The 16,995-nt window shown below is 41.8% G+C and overlaps 1 protein-coding gene across 1 annotated transcript; it reads left to right on the top strand.

The window, feature by feature from the left end:
• Nucleotides 1-737: 737 nt before the first annotated feature.
• LOC307251507 (high-affinity choline transporter 1-like) lies at nt 738-16,418 on the top strand (the record flags this gene model as incomplete). The annotated part of the gene is made up of 8 exons (XM_080028875.1): nt 738-921; nt 1,612-1,725; nt 2,549-2,704; nt 3,021-3,169; nt 12,822-12,965; nt 14,449-14,602; nt 15,399-15,616; nt 15,855-16,418. The coding sequence occupies 8 exons, from the start codon at nt 738-740 to the stop codon at nt 16,416-16,418; spliced, it is 1,683 nt and encodes a 560-aa protein (XP_079885001.1).
• Between the last annotated feature and the right edge of the window lie 577 nt (nt 16,419-16,995).

The following is a 16,995-nucleotide window of genomic DNA, read 5'->3' as shown; positions in this document are numbered from 1 at the left end:
TTTTGACCCATTTGCGCCATTAAAGATTTTTTTGCAAAAATTGACTTTTCATTTCAGCTCCCACATTTTTTGCACAATTGACACCAAACTTTGCACAGAACATCTACAGATGCAAACAGAAAAAATACAATACAAAACTATAAATCATATCAAGTCCAAACTTTAGACATGTGTGTGCTATCTTTACTAGCGTTCTCAAAAAGTTTTGGAAAATGTATCCATAAGGGGGCGCCAAAAACACAAAAAGTATATACGTATCTCCTTATCCACTTGAGCCTATTTCTCTGCGTTTTTTTTTTTTTTTTTTGCTTTTTGGTCTATAACTCCCAAACAGAACTTCCCACATTCAAAAACGTAACTTCCCCGGATTCTGTGAAGTGAGCAGCCGGCGCCCCGGTCGATGACGCTCGGGAGGCTTGGCCCCCGTTCATAACTGCTTCCAGTTCTAGTTTATCATTGTACTGCCAATTTATTGTTTGTAGGCTACCTCATTATTCTTTTTATTTTATTTTATTTATTTTAAATTGTATATTGTTTGCTCTAGGCTACTGTATTATGCAAGTGGTTTTTCAGTGAACCTGTTTATCTCCAAATTGTGCAACATTGCTATTAAACTTGGAACGCTTTCAAAACCTTTTTTTCTGTTAACTCCGTTCTTGCACACTTTCAGTCCATGTTGTTTTCCGATAAGCCCTGTCTTGTTTCCCTGTCCATGTGCTCCACAGTGGCTGAGCACCATGGCTCTGAACATCCCCGGTGTGCTAGCGGTGGTGCTGTTCTATATCTTGATTCTGGGGACAGGGATGTGGGCCGCACGAAAGTCCAGGAAGGCTGAAAGGAATAACCATGGAGACAGGACCCAAGTGCTACTCCTTGGAGACAGGAATATCAGCTTGCTGGTTGGGATTTTCACCATGACTGGTATGTTACATTATGGTGTCCATATCAGGTTAATCATATCATTATGTTGGTATTACAAAAGCTGTTGCACACAGGTTGATTCACCTGTCATTAGAAAAGGTTGTAGATTGACAATGAGAGAAATATATCATGTCAGCATGTATGGATTTGAAGTATTAGCACATGAAGCAGCTGATTTCAACTTGTAAAATAAAATAAAAAATCATGAAGAGTTATGTGTTGTTTTACAATACAAACAACACATAACATCTTTACTAAATTGTCTGACCAGTAAATTATGCCAGCAAGATATTCACTCTGTGGTTCAATCCTGTGTGAACTGTACCACACTGCTGCAAGATAAAAAGAAAAACTCAAGGCCACATTTTTGTTATGTCAACATAAGTGTTCAGTTCTGAATCACATGCAAACCATTCTGAATCTAAAAAGGCAATGGCAAACTGTAAAACAGTAGTCCATATTTTTATTTACAACAATATTTTTTTTTTCTTTTTTATATGAAAAAAACTTTCAGTGTGGATCATTGTTTGTTCCACACACTCTCTCCTTCCAAAGGGGAGGACATATAATCTACCCTCTGCAATATTTGGGCTTCTATATATTCACACTTGCAACTCCTGCAAAAATAGGACATACAAATACAGCCTATTCTGATCCCTGTGTGTTTGTGTATATTTAATTCCTCTGCAGCGACGTGGGTCGGTGGTGGTTTCATCCTGGGCGTGGCTGAGGCGGTGTACACTCCTAAAATGGGCTTATTATGGGCTCTTATGCCCATACAGTACTCAATGTCTTTCATAATTGGTAAGACAAACACTATAGAGTTAGTAGTTAGTAGTTAGTAGCTATCTGGGTGATGTTGTCACACATAAACATATTGTTTCTCTGTGGCTTATATGCTCTGTTTTATAATTACACACACACACACACACACACACACACACACACACACACACACACACACACACACACACACACACACACACACACACACACACACATACACACACACACACACACACACACACACACACACACACCACTAGAACAGCAAACTTAATTGGAACTTTCTTCTTTTATTGAAAACCAAACTACAAAACAACATAGGCTGTATAAAACAAATTAGCATTAAGTATTAAGGCTAAATTAAACTGGTTGTTGTAGGCCTACATGTGTTGTGTCGTTCATCCACGGCTTATTAGGTGTGTGGACCATAGATAGTATATAAATTGAATGTAGCATCCAGGCTGACCCCAGTTATTTCAACTGCATCCAATCATCCTCGCCTATCACAATCACAACTTCCAAAATATAAAAACAATGACTGTTGCCATGGAGACATTTTGAAACAGCCTCTCCCACACAGTCCTGTCAAACTGTCAAAAAGTTTTAAGAAGAGTTTTAAAAGAAGTGAGAGACACATAGTGTGTCTGAGTGTGTGTTTTTAACTAAGTTTTATAATATGAACATTTATTTTCAATCAGATTTTTGTCAAAGCTTAATGAGACACCCTACTTTTGCATCATATATTGTTTTACTATTTAAGACCAGGTTTCCAGAGGCTTAAAATGAATTAATCAGAGAGTAAACTACAACGTAATTATGCATATGTCCTTCTCCGCACTAGGTGGGCTTTTCTTTGCGAAGCCAATGAGGGACAAGAAGTATGTGACCATGATGGACCCATTCCAGATCAAGTATGGCAATGTACTGAGTGGTGCTCTGGTGCTGCCTGCTCTGCTGGTGGATGTGCTGTGGGTGTCCTGCACTCTGCTTGGCTTAGGTAAACAAACACAGACACTTAGTGAAAACTCCCATATTTAAAGCTCTTATCTGCAACATTTATGTTACGTGGTTGTTTCTAGTGGCCTTTAATGTAATTGCAGGCGCTTCTGGACCAGAGTGTCTTTGATAACCAGACATTATTGTCCGTATGAAGTCAATAGATAGGTAGTTCTTACCTGCCCAATGCTTTCTCTGTGTGTTCTGATCCACCATTGACAGACAATAAACTAGATGTTAATGTAACGGGGGAACAACTCAAAGTTAGTGGACACAATTAGAGCATTTACATTTCTGTTTGTGGGTTTGTTTAACAGGAGCTACTATGAGTGTGATCCTGGACTTGCCCTATAACTATTCTGTTTGGATCTCATCAGCCGTGGCCATTATCTACACTTTGCTAGGCGGCCTTTATTCAGTGGCCTACACTGACATCATCCAGCTCTCTCTAGCGTTCCTCAGTTTGGTGAGTTGCAGTGCTATGAGCAGCCGTTCTCATTTGAAAGATGTACAGAATCTGCAGATATGTATTTGTATTTACCTTTATTTATACTAGGGAGATCATCGAGGAGTGACCCTCATTTACAATGACGTTGTGCCAACAAATGCTAAGCAAATAAAAACAATACACAATATACACTGCCCGGCCCAAAAAAAAAGTCTCCACCTGGATTTTACTAAGCAAATAGGCAAAGGCCCTCCATTGGTCAAAAACTGCAGTGATTAATATGTTTCAGTTGGAAACAAGTTATTTAACCCTAACTGATGCAGTGAATAGCTTCTTATTTCTTAAACAACCATGTCAGAAGACATATGCTGTGGTTTTGGAAAATATGTAACTCTGTTTCAGAGGGGTGAAATTGTTGGCCTGCATAAAACAAAAAAAAGCTACTCAGGTGAAGATGAAACTACTAAAATCGTTTTTAGAACCGTCCAATTATTAAAAACTGGATAGATAGTGGTGAACCGTCATCTTTGAGGATAAAATGTGGTCGAAAACAAATCTATAATGATCATGATTGGAGATCACTTAGAAATAAATACAATTATTTGGTGGAATCAAAATTGTATTCGAAAATATGTTTAATGTTTAATATGCACAATGCGAAGAGAACATAAGGGATATGGACAATGCAGATGTGTAGCCTTAAGAAAACCACTTATCAGTGGGGCTTATCAGGATGAAATGCTTTGGGTCACCAAGTCGAGGCGATGATAGCGGACCAGAGACAATACATTGTTTCCTAACATACAGAACAGAGTCGATGAGGATTTTAAAGTCATTTTTAAGGCTTTATGACTTTTCTGACTTAAAGTCATTTGAGCCGATATGTGTGAGGACCATTGATGCAGAGGGATTATTCTGTAGAATTTCTGGAAGGAGTGAGTTGATGTTGGATACCTGGGCATCGGGATAGCAGAAGGTCTCCAAATAGGATTTGTCTTTGAGTGACCTCCAAAAATGTGCTATATAAATACTATCAACAATGATAATGTAACACTGTTGAAATTGGCAAACTGTCAATCACATTCCCTGAGCCAATCAAATCCCCTGAGCCAACCCCCATTCCCCAGGTGAACCAAATCAGCTAATTAAGCATTCAGGCAGCAGGACACAGTTAAAACCCCAGTCAATCAGAACTTTTGGAAGAGAAGCACAACACAGGAGAGACACAACCAAACTTACCAACCCTGGAAACAAAACATACTTACCTGGACTGTGACTGAAAACATGGGGGAGCTGATCTGCTGCTGAGGAGGACGCTTCCAACACTGAACACTGGTCAGGCCCTATTGCCGGAGCGAGATGATGGCGAGCTAAAGGAGAAGAACAAACTCAAGTCCAATTCCCTAAAAAGGCAGGCTTCAAGCTGGCTGCCTGGAGTGTGGTAGGATTTCCCCTGCCCAAACAAACACTGACTTCCTTGAACATTCTGCACCCACAAACACATCTAACCTGCAGTGAATGAAGTGTGTGGGATGCATTGTTTTATGTTTAGTCTAATCAATGTTTGAGTAGAACTGGGAACTGTGGATCTAAATGTATGGAGTAAAGTGTGCCCATACCAAGTGTGAACATCTAAGATAATTGAATTGAATTGAAGGCCTCATTTTTATTTATGTTTGTTTATATTTCCTTGATTGAGTCAAGTGATTATTCTTTGTTTATTTGAAATACAAAACCGGTTACCAAATATCTGTGTCGTGTCTTTAATCCTCCACCAGCTCCACGAGACAAACCTACCTATTAGCCCAGTACTCTGTTACAGTTTGATTTTTTTGATAACATATTATTTACAAACATATCTCAGTTAAAGTAAAATTGTGTACCCTAGGGTTACATAAAGTGGCGAGCTAGCCAGGAGCTGTGTTGAGGATTAATGAACATAAATTTCTGGGTATATTGAGTTATTTGTTGACAATATGGAAATAGTAATGCAAGAGTCCATAAAAATCCCAGATGCAGTGGTTATAGTTAGCTTAACTCACACTGACACAGATAAGGAACTAGAGGGATATCTTTCCCAATTTGGTGCTGTACACCGTATTTTCACCATTGACACACCTGAATACCCTCGACATGGTATTCTAGAGTTCACACATGCAGTCCCTTGCACCTTTGCTTCCCCTAACATACAAAAGTCCTACCACACCAGAGGTCATCTACCAGGTTTGCTCTTTAGACAGTGTATATAGTCCCCTTGCTCGCAAGTGCGCCACCAAGAGCTACATGGAGGAACTGCAGGCAATTGCAAAATTAAGTGGAAAGTCATTTGAAATTCTGCTTAAGGAGGAACTAGAAAAAATGTCCTCTCATTCTGTAACACGGACCCCGCAAATGAAGGCTGAAGAGAAACCTGCCTTGTATGATGGTGGAAGAGTGCCACGCTCTGAAACTGAGGAGAAATTCCTTCATAAAGACACTGGTGCAAATTTCCCTCCAGCACATAAAGAACAGAAATCGACAAGCCTGACCAGTGATTCTGCTTCTTATCTTGCCCCTCCAGCAACCTGTAATCGAAGCCATCCCACACTATCAGCTGATGTGCTTAATCCACCTGAAATTCAGAAGGTATTGGTGGAACACATTGTAAAGACAGAAAATGGTGCGTGCCCTTTTCATGGAAAGTTCAGACTCAGAGCCTTTTCTGGGAAAACTGCAAGACCCAGTAATGAAGCTGATTATGAGACATGGCGGACAAATGTGGATTTGCTTCTCATAGATCCAGCTATATCTGACTTGGATCGAACTCGCAAGATCTTTGATAGCTTGCTGCCACCAGCTACTGATGTTGTGAAACATTTAGGCCCTCGTGCCTTACCCAATGCATATCTTGAGCTGTTAGAGTCAGCATACGGCACTGTAGCCGATGGGGATGAATGTTTTGCCAAGTTTTTGAGTACCTTGCAAAACATTGGGGAAACGCCCTCTGACTATCTGCATCGTCTTCAAGTAGTCTTGAACACAGCCTTGAAGAGAGGTGGGGTGTCTCCCACTGAACTAAATCGGCATCTCTTGAAACAGTTTTGTCGTGGCTGTTGGAACAATGCCCTCATCAGTGATTTACAGTTGGAGAAAAAGAAAGACAACCCCCCATCCTTTGCAGAGTTACTCCTGCTAATTTGTGTGGAGGAGGATAGACACGCTGCTAAAGCCTGTCGTATGAAGCATCACTTGGGTACAGCCAAACAAACATTCACCAGTTCTAAATCACATGGTGCCTCACATGTGTATAATGCTGGTTCCTGTACTGTGGTTGAGCAGTCTTCAGAAATTGAGCAATTGAAGAAGATGGTGTTTCAAATACAATGTCAACTGTCAGCTTTGACCACCTCCCTTCATTCAAACCCAGCAAGTAACCCAGTGGGCAAAGGCAAGTTTTCCGACAAAACCACTCTTAGACCAAGACCTAGTCAGTCTGGAAAGCAATCCAAACCATTCCCTCAGTCAAGTACTGTACTTCGTGCTGGTTACTGCTATAGTTGTGGAGAGGATGGTCATATTGCTACCCACTGTGATCAAACACCAAACCCTTCCTTGGTAGCAGTTAAGAGGACACAGTTGCACGAGAAACGGCAACAAATGAAATCTCGACCTTCCAGTGATTTAAACTAAAATCAGCTCTTGTGGAGGGACATTCAGGAGCTGATGAAAATGAAAAAAGTCCCACTGCAAAGCGGGTACAAATGAAGGAAACCAAAGTAAACGATTACCCTTCTAGCTTTCCTAAACGACTAGTGGGAACTAAAAGCACAGCCCAAGTAAAAAATTCTGGTAACCCAACCACTTGTCTCCTCGACACCGGGTCGCAAGTAACTACCATTCCTTCATCCTATCATGCAAAGTTCTTGGCCGATCAACCAATTAAGCCTTTAACTACTTCCAAAGGACTTTATTGGAATTGAAGTCGAAGTGTCTACTCTTGCTTTGGTGGTTCCAACTCATGAAGGCAAGACAAGTGAACAAGTATTGATTGGCACCAATACACTTGACTTCCTCTACTCAGACTTTTGTCAACACAACCCCAGCTTTCTTCCATCCCATCATGGCTATCGTGCTGTCTTGAAAATCATGGAACTGAGGCACAAGTACTCCAGTGATGGTAAATTGGGGTTGATAAAACTCTCAGGCCAGACCCCTGTAGTGATTCCAGCGTGTAGTACTACAGGGTGTCGTCAACAATCGAGGTCCCCACCAAGAGAAATGAGCCCTCATTGAACCCCCATCAGACTCCTCATTACCCTGTGGGTTATTGGTATCCAGTTGTCTTATCACATTACCATCCAAACAGTTCAGTCGCCTTCCAGTGGTGCTGAACAATGAGACTAGACGTGACATTACCCTACCACCCAAGACTGTTCTAGCTGAATTGAGTGCAGTACAGAGTATCCTGAAACAGCAGACCGTCTCTCAACCTGATTCTACTCAGTCTGATCTTCCCAAATCTCCAGAACCCACAAAACCTACCACATTGAGTTTTGATTTTGGTGATTCAGCTTTACCCTTTGATTGGAAAGAAAAAATAACCAACCGTCTCAATGCTATGCCAGAAGTGTTCGCACAGCACGACTTGGATTTTGGTCGGACGGATGAAGTAAAGCATCACATCAAAATGAGCAATGACGCAACCTTTAAACAGCGTGCTAGACCAATTCATCCACAAGATGTGGACGCAGTTCGCAAACATCTGCAAGAGCTAGTCGAGGCAGGGATAATTCGAGAGTCAGAATCACCCTTTTCTTCACCAATTGTGGTCATTCGTAAGAAAAATAATTCTGTCCGTCTCTGCATTGATTACAGGAAGCTTAACTTGCAGACCATCAAAGATGCTTATGCCCTTCCAAATGTGGAAGATTCTTTCCGTGCTCTAGCTGGTTCTAAGTGGTTTTCTGTGTTGGATCTCAAATCAGGATATTATCAGATTGAAATGGAAGAAGCTGATAAAGAGAAAACTGCTTTTGTTTGTCCCCTAGGCTTTTGGGAGTTTAACCAAATGCCTCAAGGAATTACCAATGCCCCAAGTACCTTTCAACGCTTGATGGAAAAGTGTATGGGTGATTTCAATCTAAAAGAGGTGTTAGTGTTCATAGATGACATCATCATCTTTTCTGACACCCTGGAGGAACATGAAACACGCCTTTTTAAGGTGCTCCAGCGGCTAAAAGACTATGGTTTGAAGTTGTCAGTGGAACAATGTAAATTCTTCCAACCCTCAGTACGCTACTTGGGCCATATTGTGTCTGCCAACGGTGTTGAAACTGATCCTGGAAAAACTCAAGCTCTCAAGACATGGCCACGACCCTGTACTCTCAAAGAACTGAGGTCTTTCCTTGGCTTCTCTGGGTATTACCGGAGATTTATTAAAAGGCTACTCCCAACTGGTTAAGCCCTTGACTGACCTCACAGCTGGATATCCACCCCTTCACAAACATGGAAAGACAAAAGTTAAAACTGTCCAGTATCGCAACCCAAAGGAACCGTTTGGATCTCGATGGACCTCAGCTTGTCAACAAGCATTTGAAACAGTAATTGAAAGACTATCTACTGCCCCTGTTCTGGGATTTGCCAACCCTAAACTCCCTTACATTCTCCATACTGATGCTTGTACCACAGGATTGGGTGCTGCATTGTACCAACAACAGGAAGGGAAATTACGAGCTGTTGCATTTGCCAGCAGGGGATTAACTCGCAGTGAGTCGAAGTACCCAGCACACAAGTTAGAGTTTCTGGCTCTTAAATGGGCTGTCACTGAAAAATTTAATGATTACCTCTATGGTGCTTATTTCACAGTGGTCACTGATAGCAACCCTCTCACCTACGTGCTAACAGCTGCTAAGCTGGATGCCGTTAGCTATCGATGGCTATCTGACCTCTCCACCTTCACATTCAAACTGCAGTATAGAGCAGGCAAACAGAATGTCGATGCCGATGCTCTATCCCGACGTCCATATGGTGACCTATTGAATGATTATTCTTCCCAAAAGGAGAATGAAAGAATTCGGCAATTTGCCTTACAGCATTTGTCTGAGTCAGAGGTAGAGGCCATTTGTGACAAACACATAGTCTGTAATTCCCTTGTTGCTGATGTTAGTCGTGGTTATCATTCATTACCACTGGTGGAATCACTGACACTCCATTCTGATGCGGTTCCTAGCACACTCCTTGTTGAACACCAGAGTGGTTTTCCTGTAATCTCTCATTTTACGGAAGATGACATGAGGGAGAAGCAAAGAGCTGACTCCTGTATCAGAGAAGTCATTCAGCAAATGGAATCAGGAGTGAGCCCTTCCCCCACAGTTCGAGCAGAACTTCCTGAGCTTCCTCTTTTACTGAGGGAGTGGAATCGCCTCACGCTGAGAAATGGTATCTTGTACAGAAAACGACTAGAAGGTGCTTCAACTCGTATTGCCAACAGATCTGAGAGCTCTGGCCTTACAAAGTCTTCACGATGACATGGGACATATGGGAGTTGACCGTGTACTTGATCTTGTACGAGCTCGGTTCTTCTGGCCCAAGATGGCAGCTTCAGTGGAGAATAAAATACAAACATGTAGTCGTTGTGTACGCCGTAAAACCCCCCCAGAAAGAGCTGCTCCATTAGTCAACATCCTTATCAGCCGTCCCTTGGAGTTGGTATGCATGGACTTTTTGTCCCTGGAGCCAGATCGTAGCAATACCAAAGATATATTGGTGATCACAGACCATTTCACCAAATATGCAGTTGCTATTCCCACTCCCAATCAAAAGGCTCGTACTGTCGCTAAAGCACTCTGGGATAGATTCATCGTCCATTATGGATTCCCTGAACGACTCCACAGTGACCAAGGACGAGACTTTGAATCTAAAACAATCAAGGAACTCTGTGAAATGGCTGGAATAAAGAAAGTCAGAACCACTCCTTATCATCCGAGACGAAATCCTGTGGAACGCTTTAATCAAACTCTCCTTCAGATGCTTGGTACTTTGAGTCATAAAGACAAATCTCATTGGAAAGACTTTGTTAAGCCATTGGTTCATGCATATAACTGTACCAAGAATGACACTACTGGCTTTAGTCCATATGAACTAATGTATGGTCGACAACCTCGTTTACCAATAGACTTGGCCTTTAGTCTTCCCTCTGACCATTCCGAACCATCACATTCTCAGTACATCCAAAAGCTTAAGGCCAACCTAGAGGAGAGCTACAGAATTGCAAGTCGCAATGCTGCTAAAACTGCAAGCCGAAACAAAGCACGTTTTGATAAACGAGTTACTGAATCCACTCTCACTATTGGCGATAGAGTTCTTGTCAGAAATGTTCGACTGCGTGGAAAACATAAGCTGGCAGATAAATGGGAGTTTGACATCTATGTCGTTGTAAACCGTACAGGAGATCTTCCAGTATACACGGTCAAACCTGAAGGCAAAAATGGCCCTCTGCGCAAACTGCATCGGGACTTGCTTCTGCCTTGTGGATTTCTGTCCAACAATGACACAGAGGAACCTGTCACTCTCAACTTACCCCAAAGTTAAGTTAAGTTAAGTTAAGTTATCTTTATTTGTCAGTTGTACACGAGGCACATTGAAATTTGTCTTTTCGCATATCCCCTCTCAAGTTACCACACTTCGGAGGGGGTCAGAGCGCAGGGTCAGCCGCAGTACAGCGCCCCTGGAGCAGTTTTGGGGTTAAGTGTCTTGCTCAAGGACACAATGGTAGAGATGGTGGGCACCGTAGACGCAATACCAGCCTCTGCTAGTTTTACAACTAACACCCTCCTGTCCGGTGCCGGGGATCGAACCAGCGACCTCATGGTTACTGGTTGGCCACCTTTTCCTCTAGGCCATCCTACCACCCCAAAGACCCCAAACTCGTAATAATCCGAATCCCAAGAATGACACCTTTCAACAAGATGATGTTGATTCCAACTCGTCTGATAATGACATCCCAATGCAAAGAAACTTACGAGATTCACCTGCCATATTCACCACAGTTCACTATAGAGACCGAGTGAGAAAATCCTCCCGGGACAGCCCCCACCATCCTTGTGTAGCATCCTCTCCTATACCATCCTCAGCCGAGGAGGAGAGTGTCCCTGTCCCTATTGAAACCATCCCTGTCACAATATCCCATGAAGTTGAATCAGGGGAAACTAAATCTACACCAGACCCTGACATAGGACCAGAACCTGACTCACCTCTACAAACAGAGCTTGTCTCACAGCCTGATGTAACTTTACCCAAACCAGACAATAACACAGCTGTTGAACAGAACTCTGAAAATGAAGACTTACCTGAACCAAGCAATGAACCTAACATGACACCTGCAATAAACTTACCTGAAATATCTACTAGTGACCCGAATGAAATCCCAAATGAGCTGCTTGATGAAGAAAACAACCCGTTACCTCCGGACCAAACGGAAGAGTCTGGCAGGTACCCAAAAAGACAGAGAAAGGAACCTGAACGACTTCACTACACAAAATTAGGCAATCCACTAATTTCTGTTATTCAGTCACTGTTCCAAGGTCTAAGCAATGCTGTCAACACATCTTTAGTGGATCCAAGTTTAGATCATGTGGTGCCCTCTGTAGCAATGCCTATGTTGAATATGCCTGTGACTAACCACAACGAGGATGCAACGGGACGTGCATTCCTTCAGAAGGGGAGGATGTAACACTGTTGAAATTGGCAAACTGTCAATCACATTCCCTGAGCCAATCAAATCCCCTGAGCCAACCCCCATTCCCCAGGTGAACCAAATCAGCTAATTAAGCATTCAGGCAGCAGGACACAGTTAAAACCCCAGTCAATCAGAACTTTTGGAAGAGAAGCACAACACAGGAGAGACACAACCAAACTTACCAACCCTGGAAACAAAACATACTTACCAACCCTGGAAACAAAACATACTTACCTGGACTGTGACTGAAAACATGGGGGAGCTGATCTGCTGCTGAGGAGGACGCTTCCAACACTGAACACTGGTCAGGCCCTATTGCCGGAGCGAGATGATGGCGAGCTAAAGGAGAAGAACAAACTCAAGTCCAATTCCCTAAAAAGGCAGGCTTCAAGCTGGCTGCCTGGAGTGTGGTAGGATTTCCCCTGCCCAAACAAACACTGACTTCCTTGAACATTCTGCACCCACACACACATCTAACCTGCAGTGAATGAAGTGTGTGGGATGCATTGTTTTATGTTTAGTCTAATCAATGTTTGAGTAGAACTGGGAACTGTGGATCTAAATGTATGGAGTAAAGTGTGCCCATACCAAGTGTGAACATCTAAGATAATTGAATTGAATTGAATTGAAGGCCTCATTTTTATTTATGTTTGTTTATATTTCCTTGATTGAGTCAAGTGATTATTCTTTGTTTATTTGAAATACAAAACCGGTTACCAAATATCTGTGTCGTGTCTTTAATCCTCCACCAGCTCCACGAGACAAACCTACCTATTAGCCCAGTACTCTGTTACAGTTTGATTTTTTTGATAACATATTATTTACAAACATATCTCAGTTAAAGTAAAATTGTGTACCCTAGGGTTACAATAATTATTATTATTTTAATGTCTTTATTTAACTGGTTTATTTGTCTATGCTCTTCAGTCTGATGATCTTAATATTTACTTGCAGTGGTTGTGTGTCCCCTTCCTGCTGCTCAACCCCAAATCTACAAACATTGCCCAGACTGCTTTCGACCACACGTTCCAAGAACCCTGGGTCGGCACTCTGAAACAGGACAACATCTGGAAGTGGATCGATGACTTCTTATTGCTAGTAGGTTGATTTTACATAATTTCTTTTGTATCATATTTTGCTTTCCAGAGCTGCATGTCAATGGGACGAACAAACCGCCGTCAATCTCTTCATATTCTGGATGTAAGTAACCTGTATTCTTCAATGTCATGTCAATGAAAAACCCTATTCACAGTATGTGATTTAGGAAGGAGATTAAGAGAAACCAGCTACAATTCTCCTGGCAAAAGAATATTTCTAATCATGTTTCTAGTCAGCATTTATGTGCATGAATAAGACTAAAGAGAATGTAGGTATCTAAATTTATTTATTAAAAAACAGGGACAAAGCGTATGTATGTATGTATGTATGTATGTATGTATGTATGTATGTATGTATGTATGTGGCTCATTTGGATCTTTAGTCCCTTTAGGCAGGTTGATGTTAGATGATATGAGATACTGTAAAAATGCAGTGGTGGTAGGCAATGCTTTAAAGAATGTAAGGCTCATCAGAAGCTATATGGAACAGTGTCACTGCCACCTGACAATATGTGAGGTGAACTTTGTGTTACGTTTGAGTTAGGACCCCAAAATGCAGAGAACGTGTGGATGATTAATAGGGAGTTTATTGAAAAACAAATAGTTTCTGGCTGGAGGGAGGGGAAGATGGTGGCTGGCTGGGGGGTTGACTCAGGCCAAGTGAAGGGAAGCACTGGAGACTGAGCTGGGTTGGTCTGCTGGGCACACTGGAAACGGCACAGCGGGAAAGCTCAGGTTCATCCACAAATATCAGAATTTAAAATCCAGTGTTAAGTACTTGAGCGCTAAAGTGCTAATGCGCTAAGCTATTCAAAGTGCACAGTGCCTATTTCAAAGTGCTAATTATACTCTATGTAACAGCACTGTGTGAGAATGAAATATATACATCACACATAGCAACACATCCTTGTATTTAAAGTAGAAATAAATTGAAAAGTCAGATTTAAATTCAGATGGTATATTATTATAATAGGAGGAGGTGGGGAATAAAATATTAATTGTGGCTCCTCAAATATTTGAACTCCCATATCCGGTCAGCATTCAGGTTGTAGCAATGATGCTAAGCAATTTGGTTTTGTTTTACTAACGTTTTGCTCATGAGTGATTGAACCTTTACCAAAGTGTTTTACTGTCGAGTTTATTCTCAACATTGTATATTGTCTTTTCTTCTCGCCATTGAATTTAGTTAAAAACTGAAACTTTTTTCACTCAGGTGGCCCTAATACGCATCCATATTGTCTTCGTAGAAAGCCTAAATGGTCAGTGTGTCATTACTGTGATGGAAGAGTGTTCTAATTAGAGAGTGTTCCCCTGGATTTTGCCCAATGCATCCTGGGATAGAGTGTATCATTTGAAAAGGAGTGAGTGTAGTAGGAATACATTCATTACAGTTAATTTTTCTGAGCTGTATTAGAAAAGGCTGTATATCAGTATATCCCCTCCCTCTCTTATCTTCCTCCTCTCCCTGTGCTCTTCTCATCCAGGGTCTAGGTAGTGTTTCATTTCAGAGCTTCCACCAGAGGACACTGTCTTCCTCCTCATCACAAGCAGCCCAGTTAACATGCTATGTCGCTGCCTTTGCTATTGCCATAATGGGAATCCCTCCTGTCTTGGTTGGGGCTGTTGCTGCCTCCACAGGTAGGAATTAGATACTATTCATTTTGTTTGCCTCCCTGTGCAGACCTTTGCAGAGTTGTTATGTAATACTTGGCAGTTCACATTGAAAAACTCAGCTGCTAGTTTACTTGTCCATACCATTTATTTTAAAAGTTGAAATATTTGGACAATATAAAAACTGTGACTACTATTTCTTTTGTGTATTTGTAGTGTAATGATACACTGTTGTGGTGCTTTGTCTGCAGGGTTAATGGTTCAATTGTATGTGTGTGTGTCGGTGTGTGTCGGTGTGTGTGTGTCGGTGTGTGTGTGTGCGTGAGTGCGTGTGCGCACCAAGTGAAACAATTGAACAATTTGAATATTGTATAACCTTGAATATTATTCCCACACTTGCTTACGTGCAAGATTGCAGAGTTGTTCTGTAATACTTGGCAGTTCACATCATTTGCTCATTGAAAAGCATACAGTAGCTGCTTGTCTACTGTTCCATACCATTTATTTAAAAAGTTGAATTATTGGGACCATATAAAAACTGTGACTACTATGTTTTTTGTATACATGTTTGTGTAGTTGTAGTTGTTGTCTGCAAGGGTTAAATTATATGCAAGTTTGTGTGTGTGTGTGTGTTTGTGTGTGCACCAACTGAAACAATTTGAAAATTGAATAACCTTCAATATTATTCCCACACTTGCCTACGTGCAAGATACATTTGATAACTCAACCCCTTTAATTAAAGGTGCCCAAGTTTCTGTGCGATTGCCGTTTGGATCTAGTTGTGTGACTAGGAAAGTCTTTAACTCTTCGTTCTCTTGTCCAGACTGGAACCTTACACAGTACGGCTCTCCCCCTCCATATGCACGGGGTGAGAAAAGTCTGGTCTTGCCCCTGGCCCTTCAACACCTCACCCCATGGTACATCTCAATCATCGGGATCGGAGCTGTGGCCGCTGCCGTCATGTCCTCCACAGACTCCGGCCTGTTGTCTGCCACTTCTGTTTTCTCTTCAAACATCTACAAGAACATCCTGCGTAAACAGGTAAGGATGGTTAAAGGTAGAGACAGCCGTTATGGAGAACGCTTGATGTCAAAATCACTTTTTGTCTGAAACAAGTGATTATCTTCTTACGATCTGCTACCTGTCCATAATGTGTGTGTGCTGGAAAAAAAGGCCCCCAGCCTAGGCTAGCACAAACAAACTTAAAAAATATCTGTTAAGGAAACGAAAGGTATACAAATGAATAACATCCTTTTTGGATGAATCCATGTCCCTACAGGCTTCAGACAATGAAATGCAGTGGGTGATTCGGGGCACAGTGGTGGTGGTTGGTGTGGTTGGGACATCCATAACGTTCTACAACAACAGCACCCTGGTTCTCTGGATTCTGGGAGCGGACGTCTCCTACACACTCATATTCCCCCAACTGGTCTCTGTGCTCTTTTTTAAAGAGACAAACGGCTATGGTGCCACTGTGGGCTACATTATTGGACTGGTTGTAAGGGTTTTGTTGGGAGAGAGCGCTGTGGGTCTCCCCGTTGTCCTTCACCTCCCCGGTTGCATGTTGGAAGAGGGCGTGTACGTCCAAAAGTCCCCCGTCAGGACTGTTTCCATGCTCTGCACTTTGGCATCCATCTTCTTTTTCTCCTTTCTGGCTTTGTTCCTTTTCAACCACGGCCTGTTGCCCGAGAGGTGGGACCTTTTCAAAGTAAAACGTAACGTTACTGTATCGCCAGCGGAGGCCGTCACACACAATCTCAATGAAGAAGCCGGAAGTGACGCAGAGTGCGACGAGAACAGTCCCAGAGTTGCTTTACAGTCGATGTTGCAGACTGGATCTTAACCGATTGTCCTTCCATTTGTAAAGCTGCTGGATTAAATTTGTATTACAATCCTAATAAGTGTGTACAAGAAAATCGCAGCTAAAAGCTGCCTTTTATTTGAAGCTGGTGACTGCTAATAGTTGCTAATGGACCACCAAGAGAACCACTTTCTACCAAAATAAAATGACACATTTCTCTTTAGTTTGCATTCACCTTCTTTGTGTTATGATAGCAGTAGAAGTTTCAGGGGTAGGTATTTTAAAATCAGAGCATTTAAAAAAAAAAGTGTCTGCTTGGATAGAAACATCAGAGGTAAACAGCCTAAGCTCTGTAAACCGGTATTTAATCAAAGGGGTCCATCGTAGCTAACAACATGCCTGTTTACAGAGCCTATATTTTGTATTGCTGATTTTGAGTAAAAGTATTTTGGATAACAATTCCTTTAATAAAAAGGAAATGCATTTAACCCCGGTGTGATATTCTGACACAGATACACTTTCTGGATTTATGTAATCGTTTTCGTTTACTTAATAGCCTAAGTCTTGCCACTGTGCTAATCTAAGCTCCTATATTGGTGTAACGCAATCCTTTGAGGGC

The sequence above is a fragment of the Ammodytes marinus genome (assembly GCF_949987685.1).
Source record: "Ammodytes marinus genome assembly, chromosome: 6".
Lineage (NCBI taxonomy): Eukaryota > Metazoa > Chordata > Actinopteri > Uranoscopiformes > Ammodytidae > Ammodytes > Ammodytes marinus.
This window is presented reverse-complemented; position numbering and strand designations above follow the sequence as displayed.